Source organism: Trachypithecus francoisi, unplaced genomic scaffold (genome assembly GCF_009764315.1).
Source record: "Trachypithecus francoisi isolate TF-2019V2 unplaced genomic scaffold, Tfra_2.0 Lachesis_group13, whole genome shotgun sequence".
NCBI lineage: Eukaryota > Metazoa > Chordata > Mammalia > Primates > Cercopithecidae > Trachypithecus > Trachypithecus francoisi.
The window spans coordinates 71,733,116-71,753,971 of record NW_022681458.1 but is presented as its reverse complement, the minus strand read 5'-3'; the positions used below and the strand labels follow the sequence as shown (position 1 = coordinate 71,753,971).

Sequence of the window (20,856 nt, the reverse complement as noted above, 5' to 3'; positions counted from 1 at the left end):
GAAACTTTGTGTCCTGAAGGTTTGATAATTTGCGTCTATAAAACAAACTGATGAAGACAGATTAACAGGAGAAAAGACATACAAATTTATTAACATGCAAGTCATAAAAAGTATGAAACTCAAAGGCCAGATGGTTGAAGCTTAAATACCCTCTGTATAGGGGAGAGGGAAGTGGAAGATGTAGATAATTTTAAGGGAAGATTAAAAGATTTTCGGGGGAAATGAATGGGCCTAAAGAACAGGCAATAGCCTGGAACAAACGTCATCTGACCTCTGGGTGATATTTACTCCAGTTTTCCTTCCTGGGGTATGCATCAATTTCCCCTGGTTGATGAGCGATCTGGGGAAGGGATTCACACAGTTGAAAATCTTCTGGAGGAGCTAGCCTTTAATAGATAGGGAGAGTTCAGAGAAAGCCCTTCCCTGCATTTGCTGCTCCCCAGGTGCTCTAAGTTTGAAGTTCAAACAGCATATTTTGGGGAATTATTATCTGAGCCCCAGCAGCTGCCATGGTCCCTGGCTTGCAGGTAAGCAAACATGTCTTTACAACATAAGTGGCAAGATAGATAGTGGCAGTATAAATGGACCAATGATGTAAAGCCCCAGTCACACAGACAGGTGCTGCATCTCCCAGAAAGACTGAGATAATATATACTTCAGGTCTGTGGTGAGGTGTTCAGTACCAGAGTTACTAATGCCATTTCCAGAAGGCTTTTCTAGTCCAGATGGAACTTATAAACCAAGGGGACAGGTTGCTAATCTCTTTCATGTGCCCTGCCTAGTCAGTAACTCTGTTTACATATATGTGTCATTAGTGTTACACACAACATTTAAGTTCCTGTGCAATGGACAAATGATTATGAAAGCACCAGATCTTGAACAAACTGGATGATTTCCCTTATGATCTCATAACCCAGAATCCTAATGTGCCTCAGTCAATTTTGGACTTCATGAGCTCACCCAGCAACTTGGAGAGTTGTGATGCTCAGAGATGGAAGGAGCAAAGAGAGACGTTATGCTCCTCTGGGTGGCTTAATGCCCCAGTTTTTTATCTAAAGGACTTACCACCTTTGCCCCAGAGAGTCCCTTCCTCTTTTCTCTTTCTTCACCTTTCTTCCCTGCCTTTTCCCTTCCCGCTGCACATCTTCCTCTCCCTCAGCATACCTCTCGGCACAGAATTCACTCACAGCAAAGGACAATGTTGTGCTACTTATTATTTCCCTCGACTCCCCTCTTTCTCTTCTTCAACTTTCATGTTTATATTTTTCTCCCAAATAACAGATTTTGAAAGGGTCAAGCTATTCCAGTTCCTTTCTACCATCCCTCCCAAATCCCTCCCCCTGTATCATATCCCCAAGTCTTGAAGACAGGGCTTTCTCCAGGGATTAGAATGACAGGAAACCATCTCACCTGGGGTAGGGGTCCCACGTGATTCATCAATGGAACCCAGAGTGTTCTGGAAATCACTGCCTGAACAAAAGCAACCCCTCAGAAGCATCTTCAAAGCCAAGCTGTGAGAACAGAGAGGCCTCTCTTCTCGCCATAGCTCACGTACCTCTGCTTATTTTGTTCAGTGAGAAAGCAGGAGGGAGGATGAGACGGGCAATAGAATGGAGGGGAAAACAGCTTATATCAATTCTCTGGCACGTTCTTAAATTAATGTCATTCCTAGCACATGGTTTTATATTTTTAGCCTGGAGAGGATATGATGCTCGGAGGAAATTTAAGAAAATAAGCAACAGAAGGAGTGAGTCTGCTGCTCATAATCAAGCAGGTAATTAAAACATCATTTTCACAGTGTCCACTTGAAAATATTCTGTGACTAACTTCCTATGAGTGTAGAAAAGCTGAATGGTTAATGATTCAGGAGCACTGGAATGAGTCAGGAGTTCTGGGAGACAGGAGTCCTAGTGTTTGTTCCAATCCTCCTTGTGTGATAACTTTGATGCTAACAGTGAGCATGAGCATTTGCTGTTTGCCATGCTTGGCTAAGGATGCTCTGACTGGGTTCTCTTGTATACCTGATATTATAGAGGAGGAAATTGAGGCACTGAGAAGTGAAGGGACTTGTCCACCCCCACACAGCTCATTAGTTGCCGAGCCAGCATTTGAACACAGGCCGTTTGGATACAGTCAGCATCGCATGCTGCCACCTGAACAAAACCCTTTCCCTCTTGGAGTCACATGTCCCTCATCTGTTAAATGAGAGCACTGGTTAAAAAGGTCCGGAAGGTGCCTTCCCATTTTGGAATTCTCTAATTATATGCAAGACCTCTCTCTCAGCATCACCGAGGAGGAATCACTCAGGGTTTCCCAGCAAACTGAGTTTCCCAAATCCAGGCCTATATGCAGCTATCATGGTCCTCTGGGCCCCATGGCATGAGCACATGGTGGCTTCTGTGGCTCAGTGTGCCCTTGGCAGCCTGAGAGGTGTGAGCTCTGGTTTCTGACTCATCCGTCCCCACTCTGGCTCTTCAGTCACTCTGCTCTTCGGCAAATGGCAGTGTCCACTGTGGTTGCCAGCCTGGGCTCCCTCCCTCATTTGAAACTGCATACTCCTAATCGAGGCTCTGGAAGAAACAGTCCCCTGAGCTCCAGGAGCCACAAGAAATTGGAGACAGAATGAGAGAAAGAGCCAGGCTGGTAGACTCAGCAGCAGAGAGAGAGATAGGATTTCACATACAGCTGAGCTTGAAGTAAACTCTTAAATAAAATAGCTGCAACCTTTTCAAAGAGGTCCCTGCCCAGAACCTGGCTCCAAGTAAACTTCTCAGAACTCTTAGACCACTGTAGAAGCCTGATGTCTTCATTCAAAACTAAAATAGTTGGGTGGAAAGGGTGCTATTAAAATGCAAATGTTAACTTTTAACACCATCCCCTAGGAATTCTAAGCTCTACAACTTCAAAGCCTCAGGAAGAGGGATGCAATTCTTGTTACAGCTTAAGAGAGAACTCAAAGCACATCATTTGTTCCCTACTTGCCTACTTCTCAACACACACACACACACACACACACACACACACACACAGAGTCTCTCATTAAACGAAGGTACTGAACTGATTTCTGATCTTACAGTTTGGTACAAAGCCCAACATGCGTTTTAAAATTTAAACTTTCTTGAGCGTATTTATTGTTGATCCACTGAGTTCAGTATTAGGAATCATAAATCCAATTTTCCCTAAGTGAAAATCATCTTTAGAGTGCTCCCTGTTTTGCACTCTGTTCATGCCAAGTGAACACTGCTGTAAAACAGAAATGGGTCTGCGTCATCATCATGCTATCAGGATAGTGATAATTGTATCTTTTCAGTGGAGCACCTATGGGGTAGCTACCATGGAAGGATAATGTTGCTCAGCGGAACTATAAAAAACAGACTTCTTTAAGGGTGTCTCTCTCTTTTTTTTTTTTTTTTTTAGCCTTGCAAGCACCCAGCGGAACTTTAGAGAACACATTTCTTTAAGGGCGCCTCCTTTTTTTTAGCCTTGCGAGCGCCTCCCCTTTCTTAGCCTTGCAGCCAAAGTGTTCTTGCCTATCAAGTGATGTTGAGAACTTCCATTAACTGAGTCTGCAGGGGCTTAGATGGGCATGAAGGTGGCACCAACACCACCTCTACCCTCTAAGAAGTGGTGTGGCAGCCAGAGCAAAGGCAGACAGCATCTGCCCTTCGGCCAACACCATGGACAGGAATTGGTATGCTGGTTTTGTGTTGGTGGTAAAGGTGCATGAATAGGGTAGCAATGTTTGCAATTTTATGGGCAGTTTACTTTTACTTGGGAATATTTTCCCTATCTTTACATTTGAAGGCATAATTGCATTTATCTAAGAAGCAAAGCAACTCATTCTGACTTTTCTGTTTGGGGTCGTGATCTTCCCCAAACATAATCTCGTTACAAGCCTCTCTTCGTCCCATTAGGACATTTCCGAGTAGAACAAGACCCAGATACAGCAGCTCCCCGCTTTAGGAGCCTACAGGAAGTGGCTTAGGGATGTTATCATAGCACAACCATTTCCGGTTGTTTTCTAAGGTTATTCTCTAATTTATTATTTTTTCAAATAATTTCATTGGAAATTTAGATTCTGTGGAATGCATTTGTATTTCTAGTTCTGGCCCATAGTATTTTCTTAAGTGGTGTTGCTAAGATTGCTAAGATATGTTATATATTTTTAAAGGAGCAGCCCTTGAAATTTAGGAAGCATTTGGCCTACATGTTGCTACAGAGCAGCGCATATTGAAATTTGTTTTCCTTTCATCTCCTTCCCAATAAAAGCAGCCGTGCGGCTTATCCCTTTAGCTTCCTCAGAACTTCCTTTCAGAATTCCCGATCTATTACGGCACATTCACATACCAGAAACAAGATGCCTTTTCATGCTGTCAACCTTTTTCATCTGAAATGTAAATTAATTCTTGCTGGTATGCCTTGACAGAGATCAAAGTCAGGGAATTAACCTTCCCAGGCTTTCTCCTCCTAAGGACTGGGCGGCCACCATTAGGAACTCTGTGTCCTTGTTATCAGGCCCTCCTCCAGGCAGCCCTCAGTCTAGGAGCCACCATTTCAAAGGCTCAGAGTCCTTGGTAAATGTCCTCATCATTACTTTAAACTGAGTGAGAAATGATCTGCCTGGCTAATTATTGAGAGATAGGCCTGCTCATTTTTAATTGTGGGCCCTTCACTCAGATTCCAGGAGCAGGTTTAAGTGGTTCTGACAGCCAGTGGTCTTGGTGTGATCGAGGGAGGGACAGGGCTCCAGACTGGAAACCTCTCCCCCCAACTCAGTGGGTCATTTCTTGCCTGTCAGTCTTTGAGGTAGGCCGCATTTGCATTTTCAAAATAAACAGATGCCTTTCAAATACATGAGCTGGTGGTCTAGAGATCTCTGTGGGCCCAAACAGTTCACCAGCCAGTAATCAAATGCTGGAAGAGAAAACAAACGGAAAAAAAATACCCTGGGTACACAAGGATACATTTCCTATGTGTATAACACTGCACAGTCAATAAAGAGCCTTTATGAGATGTAGGGGGGAGAGGGGAGAGGAAGAGAGAGTATAGGAGCCTGAGCAAAGGTATTGTCCGTCAGTTTCTTTTTTGGGGGGCTGGGGGAGGCAGGAAGCAACTTTGAATGTCACCTTGGCAAGAAGTGGCGTGTTTCATTGTTTTTAGTATTGGCTAATAATTCTGACACTGGGTTCTCGCCACAGGAAAACACATTCCTTTAAATGCCAAAGAATTAAAATACATACTTTGTTAAAATCTGAAAAAAATGTACATATTAGTGTTCAAATAGATGGTGTATTCTAAGTAAAAACTAACAGTGACATTGATTCCATTACTAATCTATTATATTTTTAAATTACCTTATGTTTCAGAAATTGGACCTAACTACATTTATTCAACCAAAAAATGCTTACATTCCTCAGTGAAAATTATCAAAACAAACAAACGGGGGAAATTTTTTAAAGTTCTACATATAATGTCTCATTCATTAATTTTTCTAAAGCATTGGCTTTCAAACTGCCCCTCTAATTCAGGATCTGTGTTTTAGATGAGAGAAAAGTTGTGGGCCTCCCTCTCTCAAAGGGGAAATGCCCTTTTGAATAGGTAACAGTGTAGCCCTAGGGGCTGGAAGCGTCTCCCAGGAGGAGTGGTCTTCCAGCACTTCACTGCTACACACACACACACACACACACACACACACACACACAGGAGTCGGAAGAGCCACTAGTTTTCAGAAAGTTTTCATCTAATTGCTTCAGTGCTGTGGAAATTGTTGTTTTCTCTTTCTCTCTGTTCTTGGATCAGCTTCCTACATACTCCCCTCCTTGGCCCTGCCAACCACACAGATGTTATCAGAAGATAACAATAGCTCTAACAGTGGCGGCCATTTCTCCTCTGATGCTCTTTGGGGAGAGTGCTTTTCCCAGCATCAGCAGGGACTCTGACGAGGCTGGCAGGGCGCCTTCCTTGAGCCTGTGAACAGGCGTTTTAAGCCACTGCAGCTGGGAACCACTGGGCACATCATGGGATGCGTGCAGAGCAGAATTGCTTTAAATGCTGCTACCAGAAGAGAAAGCAAACATCATATCCAGACAGCCTGACCCTACATTGTAACAGAACCAAGTTTTTGGTGTTTAAAACTGCCTGAACTTTTAAACTCTTTCAGTGCAAAGTTTTCTCCTAGTCTTTTCAAAAGACTATTTAAAAGGCTGTTTCCTTTAGCATTGTCAGTCGGTTGGCAATGAGTAGGTGGTTGTAATTTCCTAGAACTAAATTTCCAGATACAGCCCTACGTGTGCAGGACAACTATATTTAAACTGGGATATTTCTTTCATTCACTTACTTAACTACTTTTTGTTAAGCACCTACTTTATGCTGGGGCTCCCATGGTAAACAATGAGATTTAATTTGGGGCTTCAAATTCTCCGACTCTAATACAGAGTGCTCTAAAATATGCTTTTCCTCAAAGTCATGCTGTTTGAATAAATCGAGTACTGTATATTTTGCCAACACTCATTGGAAAGGAGTTCTGTAAAATCTAAAACAATACAAAGAGTGCAAATTATTACAAAACACAGCCAAGGGTATACATTGAAATGACCCATGCTTCTTGAAGGTAAAAATGACTGTAGTAGATATTTTTCATCCTGCTAAATCCATACATAAGTAGATTGTTGATCTCAAGCCAAACAGGAGGGGGAATGTAAGTCAATGCACCATTGAGAGAAAAGGTCCATTTTGAACAAACAGAAGGAAAACAAGCATGCCCTCTGTCATTCTTTTGTGTGTCTCTATTTGTAGTTCTACCTCTATTTCACTTTTTCTTCACTCATTTCATTTCTATTTCTTAGATCCCTGGTCATTTCACACAAAAGCTTAATTCTTCAAGGTGACAGTCTGTGTCATAGGAAGCACAGGTCTGAAAGAAGACAAGATCCAAACTCTTCTTGGCCACAGGGCAGGAGGCAGCTGCCTCTCTTTTCCTGGTGTTTTCCATATCCACATATCCACAGAATAGCAATGAAACATCTGGGGGAAATAATTTACCTGGTGAACCTGAGCTTGAGATGCACTGTGAACTGCAAACTAGCCCTCCTCATCCCCCTACATCCCCATCTTCTAAACCGTTGTTTAACACAGGACAGGATGCCCTTTAGTCCTAGGCGAGAGGTCCTGCTCACTGCTCACTTCACTCTCATGCTATCTTGGTTTCCCTAGCTCTCCCATACTTGAGAAACTGGGGCTGATTTCCCTCTCTCTCTCTCTCTCTCTCTCTCTCTTTCTTTCTTTCTTTCTTTTTCTTCCTTTTCTTTCCTTTTCTTTCCTTTTCTTTCTTTTCTTTCTTTCCCTCACTCTGTCACCCAGGCTGGAGTGCAATGGCGCATTCTCAGCTCACTGGAGCCTCCCCCTCCCAAGTTCAAGGGATTCTCCTGCCTCAGCCTCCCGAGTAGCTGGGATTACAGGCACACACCACCACACCCAGCTCTTTCATTAGTAGAAATTGGGTCTCGCCATGTTGGTCAGGCTGGTCTCGGACTCCTGACCTCAAGTGATCCACACGCCTCGGCCTCCCCGAATGCTGGGATTACAGGCATGAACTACTGTGCCTGGCCTGGGGCTGATTTCTGACAGCTGCAGGCTTAACATGTCTTGTAGAGGGAAATGTCTAGGGGGCAAGCATTGTGATTTACTTTAGGAAAACATGCCTTGTGTGTGACAAGGCTTAGAGCAAGTGGTGTAGTGCAGAGAGAGAATGGCCTGTGGCTTCGAGGTTTCTGACAAGAAATGAGCTCTGCCAAATCTCTCTTTGGCACAAACAATAGAATTTTTGTCATGGCATAGTTTGGAATGCACAGGAATCCCCTTTGCTATGGAATAAAATTATTGCCCGTGCTAGGATTAAATACGCCAGAGGGCAGAATACTGTTTACCTAATACACAGAGAGGAAGCTGCAAAGTCATTGTGGGCTTGAGGTCCACTTGTGCCCAATATCATATTGGCACGGCACACGTCTGCTTAAGATGAGGTACCCTAGGACTCAATATGATAACTTCAGAGCACACCAGTGTTTAGAGCCTCCAATTTGGATCAGTTTTCTCCATTATGAACCTTGTTGAGCGCTCCAGACTCTGGCTGCAAAGAAGTGGTGCCTGAAAAGGTATCTTTGCCACCTCAACACAGAATTAAACAACCTTTTTATGATCAATCACACACTTGAGCTGCCTTTACTCTATGTCTTTAAAAAAATTTCATGTAGAATTGTAGAATATGTTATCACATTTTATAACTTTTATTTGTTGTCTAGACTGTAACTACACAATAGTAAAGAAACATTTAGGGGAAAACTAACTGGGCTATGGCAAGAATGATCATACTATTTTTCTTCAAAAGACTCTTGGAAATAGAAAGGCAGGCTTTGTTTTACCTCTTAACAGATGAACCAGGAGTACAGAGAGTTAAATAAGTTGTATCTCTCCTTATGTGTTCTGCAAGGGTTTTTTGTTTATTTGTTTGTTTTTTTTTTGAGGAGTCTCGCTCTGTCGCCCAGGCTGGAGTGCAGTGGCACAATCTCGGCTCACTGCAAACTCCACCTCCCAGGTTCATGCCATTCTCCTGCCTCAGCCTCCCGAGTAACTGGGACTACAGGCGCCCGCCACCAGGCCCGGCTAATTTTTTTGTATTTTTATGAGAGACAGGGTTTCACTGTGTTAGCCAGGATGGTCTCGATCTCCTGACCTCACGATCTGCCCATCTCGGCCTCCCAAAGTGCTGGGATTACAGGCGGGAGCCACCGCGCCGGGCGTGTTCTTCAAATTTAAGCACCGGCTTCAGAGCCCTCTTCAGAGCCTTCACTCAGTGCTCTTTCCAGTAGACCATGCCCTGCTCTTGCTTTCCATCTTGAATATGGCACATTGGACATAAGGTACCAGTCAAAGCTTTGGAAAGAGTTAAAATACTGTCCTAGGCATATGGAGTTTAGAGTCAAATAATGAACTTTAAATGATGGCTATGCTGCCATTTGCCATGTGGTTTGGGGAAAATTACTTAACTTCTGAGCCTTAGTTTCCTCAGCTGTAAAATGGGACTCATTAAGGCCTAATCCTCAGGACTGCTATGAAGATCATAGCAGGTATATATGCAAAGCATCCTGCACAGTACCTGGCACATGGTACATATTCACTAAATGAAATGTTACTTCCCTCTCTGTACTCCCTTCCTAAATGTGAACTATATAGGGGGAAAAAAAAAGTCTGTGAAATACTCTTCTATGGAGGACATAATAATGCTATAACTTCAGGCTGGGCAAAGTAGCTCAAGCAGGTAATCTCAGCGCTTTGGGAGGCTGAGGCCGGTGGATCACTTAAGGTCAGGAGTTTGAGACCAGCCTGGCCAACATGCAAAATCCTGTCTCTACTAAAAACACAAAAATTAGCTGGGCATGGTGACTCATGCCTGTAATCCCAGGTACTTTGGAGGCTGAGCGGGGAGGATTGCATGAACCCGGGAGGTGGAGGTTGCAGTGAGCCAAGATTGCACCACTGCACTCCAATCTGGGTGACATGGTGAGACCCCCATCTCAAAAAAACAAAAACAAAATGCTGTAACTTCAAAAAGATGAAACAATTTCTTTCAGTTTTGGAGAAAAATAGTACCTGTCAAATCTCAAATTCGATTACAGTAAAATCTTCATAAAAAGAATTTTCCGACCAAGCGCCGTGGCTCATGCTTGTAATCCCAGAACTTTTGGAGGCCAAGGCGGGCGGATCATGAGGTCAGGAGATCAAGACCATCCTGGCTAACATGGTGAAACCCCGTCTCTACTAAAAATACAAAAATTAGACAGGCGTGATGGTGGGCGCCTGTAGTCCCACCTACTCGGGAGGCTGAGGCAGGAGAATGGCGTGAACCCGGGAGGCGGAGCTTACAGTGAGCCGAGATCATGCCACTGCTCTCCAGCCTGGGCGACAGAATGAGACTCCATCTTGGAAAAATAAATAAATAAATAAAGAATTTTCCAAGTCTTAACTTATGTCTTGTTTATTTGACAGGGAAAAAATAGAATACAACAATAAATAACATGTAAGAGATTTCAAGTGGTTTTGTTTTGTTTTTGCAAAGAGCTGTGCTCCATTCGTACTGAAAGCTTAATTCATTTGTGTATATAAAATTTTCAGGAACCTCAATATTGTTAAGACTTAGGTGTTGTGCTCCTGACATAATTTTCCCCCTCACTAGTTTGAGGCCCTTTCGCAACTTGTTCTGAAAGATAGCAAGTTCCCTTGTCACCCTGCTTCCGTAAAGCCAGAAATTCTAAAATCTAGGAGCTAAATATCACCCAGATTTGTTGCCTTCTGGTGTGGAAAGCAAGTTGCCTTTCAGATGTCTGAAGAGTTGGAAGATCTTGGTGAACCTATCATGTTTAACCCACAGTGACGGGTGATTGGCAGCGTAACAGCTGAGCGACAGCCGTTTGGCCAGGAGTTCAAACCTCAACACGATGAGCCATAGCAGGATCACGGTTTGATTTGCTGTGGCCATGAAGTCTGAATCACCAAATACAGACACAGAGGCAAGGGTGACAGCTGGTAGCCATTCTCGTCAATAAAGTTGTGACGGTTGAGATGTACAAATAACTAGAGCCTGCTAATTTCATAGACTTTGAGCCAAGTACTTAGTGTCAAAACCAGCTATGGTCAATGATGCAAATGGTTGTGAAAAGTCCTTCATCAACAGCAAGGCTCTCCCCATCAGACTCTTTCCTCTTGATGGATTAGAAGCAGATTGGATCCTGCTTTCTAGGAATAGATCCAGTTTGAAGAAAAGGAGGCCTTATTTTTAAAAATTCTAGTAACTTCTTAAAAGTCAAATTTATTAAGTATAATTTACATACAGTAAAATTCAGTTTGAGAAAACTGGATCCCCACCACAATCAAGAAAAAGAACATTTCCAAAAAGTTCCCTTATGCCCTTCCTGACGTCCACCCCCACTCACCCTCAACCCCTGATAACCACTAATGGGTTTTCTGTCCTATAGTCTTGCCTCTTCCTGAGTCTTGTCCGTATAGTCTTGACTCTGTAAATGGAGTCATACAGTGTGAAACTTTTGAGTCTGGCTTTTTTCACTTAGCATACTGCTTCTGAGATTCATCTGCATGTTGCATTTTTTAGTAGTTCATTTATTTTCATTGCTGAGCAGAATTTCAGTGTATGGATGTACCACAATTTTATTCATTTACCAGCGGAAGGACATTTGGATTGTTTCCAGTTCTTGGTGATTATAAATAAAGCTCTTATAAACATTTAGAGCATTTTCCTTTTAAGTAAAATGTATAGGAAAGTAAATAACTTTGCTTCACAGGAAACTAGAACTGTAGGGGCAGGAATGATCCTAGAAGTGGGAGTTGTTTTCTTTTTGATTAGCTGACAGATATGGTTATTTTATACTTTTGCATAGCAATTTATAGTCTATTCAAAGCACTTGCACACACCTTACTTCCCATAATTATCATTATGGTAACCCTGAGAAGTAGGCTAGGAATCTTGCTTCATTTTACAGGTGGAAGCTAGGAAATCTCCTATAATCCAGACTTCCTAATCCTTATTTGCTGTCCTTCCTTCCAAACATTTTCTCAACATCCTGTCTCTGCAGAACATTCTGCTAGGTTCTTTTGGGGTACCCACAAACATTTTTTTCCCATCAAGACGGAGCAGTCTTACATGGAATCAAACTAAACCCCCTGACCCAGGTGTGAGAGGAATACAAAACTGAGCCACTTAACACAGCCACAAGAAGCGAACAGTCTATAAGCTACCAGAAGCAGGCAGGACATAAATTTTAAGAAAGAAATCCTGAAGTTGGTGGGAGTCAGAAGAGAATGGATTGACAGTCCCTAGATGATCAGAAAGAAGGGGAATTCCCCAGACAATGCTGTTCCAGGACAAGCAAGAAACTGATTTCGAGGATAATGGAAAACTTCCTGCCTTGGCTTCCAGGTTGGGGAAAACAGTTACCAGGCAAGATTTTCTTTGAACTCAGTCAAAGTTTAACTGGGATAATGACTGGAATTAAGTACTGGATAATCAAAGTGGAAAATGCTTTCAGAGGCCTGAAATTGCTAGACTTGTTTTGTGTGGTAGAGATGGAGGCCAGGATTTCTTATGGGCTGTAGAAAAAAAAAAAAAAAATGTGTCAATGAGATTCTGTTCTTTAAGAATCCAGCTTTCTTGGTGCTGCTTTTGGTGGCATTTGCCTGTCAGACCTCCCACAAGTTGGCCTCTTTATCCTTTATATTCTGATAAGATGGCTGATGACCAGCTGTCAGTCCAAGCCAGAAACCACACTGGCTCCTTGTAAAATCTGCCAGCAGCAGTTAGGAGGGGAAGCCTGGGCTTTTGTGCCTCATCCATATGTGCCTTCTCTGCCAGATACAGTGGGTGCCCTTTGCCAGGCCCATTATGAGGGCAGGAACGTTTACCCAGCCTAGATCACCAACCAGGAAACCTACCAGGACAGTGTCTCTGTGAAAAAAATGCCTGATCTGTCCTTTGGGTGGATTACTAAATGCCAGGCCAGGCCAGAGCCTCTTTCTGCAGCAGCTAATCTGTGGGACCATTAGAGGCCCAAGCACATGAAAGAATGTACAAAGGTCTGATTTTTTTACTTTCATTTATAAAGGGGGAAAAAAAGGAGAATAGGGATTATTATTTTTAAATGTTTAAATAAATGACCTGCATCATGTAATATTTAGGAGTTCAGACATTAGGAAAAAATTTTGTGCTTGGATTCAAATCCTGGCTCTGCCACTCTACAGCTGTGGGACTTTGGGCAAGTCATTTAACCTCCCCTTGTCTCAATTTCCTCAGCTGTAAAATGGGAATAAAGTAGTCGCTCTCTTTTAGGGTTACTATGAGGATTAAATGAGTTAATGTCTGTAAAGGACTGAGAACAATGCATAGAACATAATAATCCATATGTGTGACAGTGTTTGTTAAATAAAAATAATGGAGCTTTTCTTACCTCTTCCCACCCAATTTTCCCCCGCACCCCCCAGCCAAATCAAGCTGAAAGTACATACCTTTCAGCTTGATCTTTTCCTTCTCTTTCTTCTAATTTCCATCCTTAACATCTGTCATGCTACTCCCCAACCCCAAAATTAGATTCCTAGGGCTGCCATAACAAATTACCACAAACTATGCAGCTGAAAACAACAGAAACTTATTGTGTCACAGTTCTGGAGGCTAGAAGTCCATCAAGGTGTCAGCAATGTTGGTTTCTACTGGAGGTTCTGAGGGAGAGTCTGTTCCAAGTCTCTCTCCAGTCTCCTGTTGGTTCCTGGCAATCCTTGGCCTTCCTTGGTTTGTAGACCCATCAGTCCACTCTCAGTTTCCATTGTCGTATGCCTTCTCCCTGAGTCTCTCTGTATCTTCACATGGCCTGTTTGTAAGGACGCCAGTCATCGGCTTCAGGACTCACCTTCATCCAACATGACCTCATTTTTAATTAACTACATCTGCAAGCACTCTATTTCCAAGTAAGATCACATTCTGAGGTTCTGAATAGACATGAATTGTGGGCTATCACTAGTCAAACTGATACACCCCCCTTAAAAGTTGCGGGTGCTTTCATATCTTTAATCTCTTTTTACTCTTACTTTCTGTATTAGAATGCGAGGAAGGGCCTGTGTCTCTTTAAATTTACTTTGAGGCAGCTAGAAATGTTTACTTGACCACTTGAAAGGAATGGAGAGACAAGGGTGATAGCAAGCTGGGTGTGGAAAGGTGATGCCCAAGATGGAGGAGTCAACCAGAAGGAGGGAGAAAGACAGGATTTTTAAAAATTGCATCTGAGCAAATAATAAAGGAGAAAGGTCAGAGATACCAAATATTCTAATGTGGTACATTTGGAAGCACTGCTGCCAGAAATAGAAATAACCAAAGCCAGAAGGAAGGTGCAGGAAGTGAGAACAAGGTCTAGGTAAGAGGCCAGGAAAAAAGGAGATGTGGACAGAGTTAGGGTTGACTGCCTCGGGGCAGGACCAGAAAAAATCTCCTCCATGAGGAGGGGGAGTCCTACTGCCAGTGTAGTTTCTGTCTAAAGTCAGGAGATCCAATGAAAAGAACCTGCCTTCTCCAGATATCTGAGGTAAAAGATGTTGGAACATCTTCAGCCCCTCGTGACCTTGAGGTCATGGAGAATGGAAGAAGAGATGTGACAGCTGTGAAAATCCCTGGTGGAGCCATTATTTTGGGGAATCCAGCAGGAAGTAAGCTGACTGGACAATGAGAAGCTGCCATGTGATATTTCTCAAGTGAATATAGTGTGCAGTCTATCTTCTCCCTGACAGCATAATAAAGATCTGTGGTCAGGGCTGCAAGATAACAGGAAGGGAAGGGCATTTCCAAGAGGCAGAGATGTGGAGGAGAAAAAGGAGCAGCTTCTTGGGAGAGAGCTCACCCTGTGGTTTACTTCCCTAGTAGGGGCAACTGAAAGACAGCAGGAAAGCTATCCAGTGACCAAACCAAGAGTCCTAGCTTGGTGCACTCATGACATCTGTTTGTCACTGAGTTTCCCTATTTGACTAATGTGATCAGTGACACAGTTTCCCCAAAATTACCCAATGTCATTCAGCTAGTGGAAAATCTAGCCAGAACAATTATTAATTCTCCTGTTTCCTACTGTTGTGCCCTTTCTCAACTATAGTGTATTAAATCTTAAAAATACGCACCAAGTCCATAGGTGAGATTAGTCACCTTGGTGCCTTGAACCATAAGAAAAGTGTGGATTTTCCTGGCCAACTTGTATCACCCAGTTTGGTAATTCATCTAGGTGTGGGAGCATAACCTTGAGAAAGTCCTTTTCTTTCATTCCACAGGGGATGCTTCAAACCAAAGCAGTGGGACACATTCCCCCGTCGCAGCGGGTCCCAGGGGAAGTGCCAAGGTTCAAGACTGCAGCGAGCCTGGTGACCATAAAGGTGGAGTCTTTCGAGGTTTGGAATGGGTGTTCTAAACTCAGGAGCGTTCCAGAGAAGGTTCCAAAGCTGGAAGTGATCACCTGTTGTATAAGAACCTTCTGTCCGCTACTCCTTTTTTCTATAGGTGACAGCTGATTAAATTTAAGACCAACCTTGCAGAGGACTCTGAAAGGTGATATCATAGAAGGGAATAGAATAGACAGGGATAAGCTGAGTTCCTCACAGCTGCCTCTCCACCTCCTTCCATATTGCCTGGGACACTGGTCTAGTTGCAGCTCTCCTTACCAATGGCTTCTCCTTAACTCGTCCTCTTGAGGCAGACTCTGACATGTTTGTATCAGATTTACCTTAAGACTGAGGAAAGTTTTGTGTCTCGGGAAGATCTGTGATCCAGAACCTGGTATATAAATCTCACACTGATTGAGAACATTCATGGAAGGAAGGGGTACTGTAGACAACAAGTGGAAACATGGGTTTCTGGTCTCAGTCCTCCACCAGTTAATATCCCTAAGCTCCAGTCATGGTAACATGAGAGAATTGGACTAAATCGTGGTTTTCAAACGTTTAAAAAATATTGCAGTCTCACCCTTTTGAATTTTGAAGGTCCCTGGACTTCTGCTTGAGAGGCTGTGATTTTTGAAGTATGGTGTTTAATACCAGCACCTGCATTTGATGGAAAGTAAGGATTTTGTGGTAGAATTTACAGTTACAGTTTATCTGCCAACCCCAGTGCCACTGCCCAGTGTGTAGGCAGAGAGGCTCTGGGTACTTCAGACTCCTTTAGTATCTCTCACTCAGTCTGTTTCAAGGAAATATAGAACTGGAACTTTACCTTGGGGCAAGGAGGTAGGGAGTAGGAGACAAAGAGAGGTAGCAGGATCCAGGAGAACATCAGTGTTTCTTGAACTTGAGGAGACTTGGGGATGGAGACAATGGGAGAGTTTTCATTTTCAAAAGAAGCGTGGCTGGCTGTTACTGACTGAAGGTGCGGACCACTGTTTCCCCCTAGAAGCCACAAATAGGAGATCCTCCAAAGATGTGTTGTGTTTGGCCAGGCACAGTGCTTTTTAAAAAACTTTGAACCTGAATGTCTTTAAGTGGGGTGTGAATTCTCTGGTTCATCACAAAGCCCACTATTTCCCATCCTCTTTGCCTGATACTTCACACATTTATATTTCTTCCTAAGTGGCCCCAAAGGCATTTGCAACACCTCCTAATGGTGTTCTTGGTGTTTTTTGTTTAAATGCTTTTCCATCTTACTTCAAAACAGTCTGGTAAAGACTTGACACTTGACTAATTTTTCTCCTTGAAAAATATGAATGGCTCATAGAGCTCAATCAAAGTTTGGAAGGATTCAGTTCCTCCAGAACTCCGCTCCAAGTATTGCTTTACTTCATTAAACCAGAAACACTTAGGAACCTTCCCTGATGAAAGGTGACCCATCTCTAGAGAAGCTTCTATTGTCACACCTGCACATTCCCCAAGTTTGGCATTTTATAAATATTTAAGTTCATAATTTTACTTTTCAGCCACGTCACTGGTCTAATTTTATTTTATTTTATTTTATTTTATGTTTTGAGATGGAGTCTCGCTCTGTGGCCCAGGCTGGAGTGCAGTGGAGCAATCTCGGCTCACTGCAAGCTCTGCCTCCCGGGTTCACGCCATTCTCCTGCCTCAGCCTCCCGAGTAGCTGGGACTACAGGCACCAGCCACCATGCCTGGCTTTTTTGTATTTTTAATAGAAATGGAGTTTCACCGTGTTAGCCAGGATGGTCTTGATCTCCTGACCTTGTGATCCACCCGTCTCAGCCTCCCAAAGTGCTGGGATTACAGATGTGAGCCACCGTGCCCGGCCTGGTCTAATTTTTTTTAACTCAACCTATTCATACACTTAAAATGAGTCACCTTCTCTCTCTTCTTTTTCCTTCGTATCTCCATTTCTCCAATTTCCTTGTTCAGCAATTCGTTTGCCAGAGAGAAGCCAGGTGATTCCAACTGTCGCCAGATCATACTGAAAACTGACAATTTTGGATGCTGCTTTGAATTCAATGGTTTGATCATCTTATTTATCTCTTTAGTTTGACCCAAATCCTTCTCCCTGTTCTTCAGCAAAGCTGGAGGATGGATGAGCAGATTCCCTCTAAGCTTTATTCAGAATATTCTGTAAGTTTCTGGTTTTATGCTTCAAATAACTCTTAAAAATCAATATTTTGATGACTGAAGTATAAATTAATAAGAAACATGGAATAAGTTTTCCTTTCAATTACATGAACAGAAATTCTATGGAAACCCCAGCAAAGTAGCTGGGCGCATTTGCTGAACCAGGTAAAGATGTTGCTTCCTCTCATTCTGGTCTTGGACATGGCGCCTTCATAAGGAGAGTCCCAAACCAAAAGAGATTTTACAGTTTTTTTTCTAGATCTCTTTGTGCTTTTTTTCTTCTCTGGATGGCTATTGCTCCTTACAATCTTTTTTTTTTTTTAACTGAGGATCTCAAAATAGGTACAGACAAAAGCTTGCAATCTTAGCTTTCCACAAGGGCAATATCATTTGGACTTTGATCACTGGTAGCTCTTAGTGCTGCTGAGTTGGGCCAGAGAATAAGATTAAAAATTATTTGTGGTGATTTTTCCTTCTTAACAGGGAAACAGAAAGATATTTGTATCCCTGAAGTGGGTTCCCCTCTTTTGTTTTTATGTCAGTTCTTGCTTTTATGTTGCTTATCACAGCATTGCAAGTGAGTGTGGGCCAAACAGTGGTTTAGAATCTCCCAGAGGGGGAAATCCTGCCTGGTGCTCAAACTGGAGGATTTTATCAATGGAGAAAAGGCAATGGGGGAGAGGAAGGGAATTAGTTAATGAAATTCTGACAGGCTGTGGCTATTTTTCTTGATTTCTATTTTTTCCTTCTTTCAATATTGTTGTTTCACTGTTTGGCCATAATGTTTTGTCTGTGTGTGTGTGTGTAATAATAAAAATGTATTAATGTCTCACTTAAATTTTTCTCTTTATCCTTTTGGTGTTTGTAGCAATAATAACAGTAACAACAACAACAAGTCTTTTTATCCATCACCTTACCTCAAAAATTGCATTTATTCCAGACAAGAAATATTTATGCTAAGGAGCCAAACTAACAATTTAAAATCAGCGCATGTTCTTTCCAGAACAGACAACACAAAAACAACTTATTTCTATACTTTTTATTTATTTTTCTACACTCCATTTCTATCATGTATTCTGTAATCCTAACGTCAACCATTTATGCATCTTCCACAGTAAGTCACAATTCCCAAATGTATAGATTATCCTTGTTGGTTATATTTCAGTTTGGATGGTTCAAGGTTATCTAAAATAAGCATGGCAAATAGGTGTGCAGTCTCCTTCCAACCCTGATTGATTGGTAGTGACTACTTGAAAGAGTGGTTCTCAGCCCTGGCCACGTATTAAAATTGTCTAGGGAGCTCTTTTAATAATTGGTGGCAGGTCCCATCCCAGATCAATGTCAGAATCTCTAGGGGCTGGTCCTAGGCATGTTTAAAATCTTCCTGGGTGTTTCTAATGTACAGCCAGGAGTAAGACTCACTGATCTGGAAGTAGTGTCTCTCAAAATTTAACATGGATCAAGGTCACCTGGAGAGCTTGATAAAAACACAGATTGCCAGACTCTACCTGTAGAGTCTCTGATTCACAAAGTCTGAAGTTGGGCCCAAGAACGTTCATTTCTAATAAGTTTCTAGGTGATGTTGATGCTACTTGTTGGGGGTCCGCACTTTGACAACCACTGATGCGAAGTGTTAAGAAGGAACTTGAGGTTGAATTAAAGTTCAGTAGAAAAGAAGGCCATGATTGATTAGCCACGGTCACTGGAAGAAAGAATTGTATTTGTTACCCTCATTCTTGAGAAACTCATCGGTAAACTGTCCTCAAGCAAAATGTTGAAATAGGTTACTCCTGGGATGATTCTCTGTTTACAGTTAATCCTAGCCACATCATCACATTTTGTTCCTTGACCTGTCCACATCAGCAGGCAGCCTAGCCAGCCTAGAAGCTGATCTGCTGACTTTAGCACAGTGTTGTTCCAGCTATTGTATACTGTTTCTACTGGGACCCAAATCACTTGGGGCTTCTAATCTGTTCACTCTTTATATCTATTGCCAAAGAGAGGTAGCTTGTTTTCCTTTAAGCATGAAAACAGTTTGCTGACTGGGACCAAGCATGGAACAAGACCTGGAATGGAGAAGAGCTCAATTTTAATGACATATCCTAGAAAAAAGCGATAGAAAGTCAGGGAGTGGGATGAGGGCAGGGAGAGAAGGGCTGCAGAGAGTGTAGATGGGCACCAAAACCTAACCCTACCTACTTCTGAACATATTCTTAGCCCTCCTTTCTTTTCTCTCAGTTTTCAGGGGCTCTGTAGATCATAGAAGCCGTTCACAAGCAGAATCCAACAATGGTCACGCACAGACTTCAAGCAACTCTCGTGCTGCCACAGAGAAAAATGGGTGAGTATAAGAGTTCCCTGTTGTAAACTCAGGTGCTCCATTCTAATGGATAATGAAGTGGTAATGGATAATGAAACAGAAGTATTTCTACCGCTATGGTATTTTGGTGAACTGGAGAGAGTGGAACCAAAAAGTGTTTCCAGGGCTGGGCGTGGTAGCTCATGCCTGTAATCCCAGCACTTTGGGGGGCTGAGGTAGGTGGATCACCTGAGGTCAGGAGTTCGAGACTAGCCTGGCCCACATGGCGAAACCCCATCTCTACTAAAAATACAAAAATTAGCCAGCCATGGTGGCATGCATCTGTAATCCCAGCTATTCAGGAGGCTGAGGCAGGAGAATCGCTTGAACCAGAGAGGTGGAGGTTACAGTGAGCCAAGATTGTGCCACTGCACTTCAGCCTGGGTGACAGAGCAAGACTCCATCTCAAAAAAAAAAAAAAAAAGTGTTTCCATCAGATTCTCCCATGTCGCGGGCAAAGTCTTTATTCTACAGAGCAACCTGAACACAACCCTACTTTTTGAATTCTCTTCATGGTTAAATCTGTACTTAGCCTCATTAGGTTAAACATCCTCCCCCTGGATACTTAGCAATGTCTGGAGACATTCTTGGTTGTCACAACGTTGGAGGGAAGGGTTATGCAGCTGGCATCCAATGGGCAGAAGCCCGTGACACTGCTAAACCTCCTACAATGTACGACAAACCCTCCCCGCAGCAAAGAATTGTCCAGCCTCAAATGTCAGTAGTCCCACAGTTGAGAAACCTACAGCCAGGCATGGTGGTATGTGCCTGTAGACCCAGGTAATTGGGAGGCTGAGGTGGGAGTATCACTTCAGCCCAGGAATTTGAGTTCAGCCTAGGAAATATAGTTAGACCCTGTCTCTATATTAAAAAAAAAAAAAAAAAAAAAAAAAAAGGTAGAGAAACCCTAGATTTGAGCTAAAGCAAAAAGGGAATATCATTTCCTGTTCAGCCACAGGTTTGAGTTAAAGATAATTCAAAAGGAGTGTAGCAGAGCTTGCTTTTCAGTGACCTCTGAGCCGCTCAAGCTGCAGGGCCCGATACACTGGCTAAATGTAGGCTCAAGACACTTTAAGTCCAGCCAGGCCAGACATGACACCAAGAGCTAGAGACACAAACAACTCCTAGGCCTGTTCTTCAGGGAAGCCTTTATAATCTGGCTTCTCTCAGATAAAGTTTCCAGAACCCATCACATATGTCACCAGGAGAAGGACACAGCTACAGGAAGGAGTGGACCATGGCAAAGGGAAGGCCTAAATAGAATGAAACTCACCTTTCTTATTTTCTTCCACATTGATTATGGGGAACTTCCTTAAAAGTTTTAGTCAAAGATTTGAAGAAAGAAGCAGGTCATTAGAAATTTCTTT

The 20,856-nt window shown here is 42.8% G+C and overlaps 1 protein-coding gene across 1 annotated transcript in view; it reads left to right on the top strand.

Moving 5' to 3' along the window:
* LOC117094877 (myosin-IIIb) overlaps positions 1-19,616 on the top strand; it is a 116,187-nt gene extending 96,571 nt beyond the window's left edge. Inside the window, exons 10-12 of the mRNA XM_033231169.1 lie at positions 1,694-1,774; positions 14,869-14,970; positions 19,369-19,616. Of these exons, the coding sequence (XP_033087060.1) occupies positions 1,694-1,774; positions 14,869-14,970; positions 19,369-19,475 (290 nt within the window). The 3' untranslated portion in view covers positions 19,476-19,616. The remainder of the gene's footprint in view (positions 1-1,693; positions 1,775-14,868; positions 14,971-19,368) is intronic.
* The last annotated feature ends 1,240 nt before the right edge of the window (positions 19,617-20,856 follow it).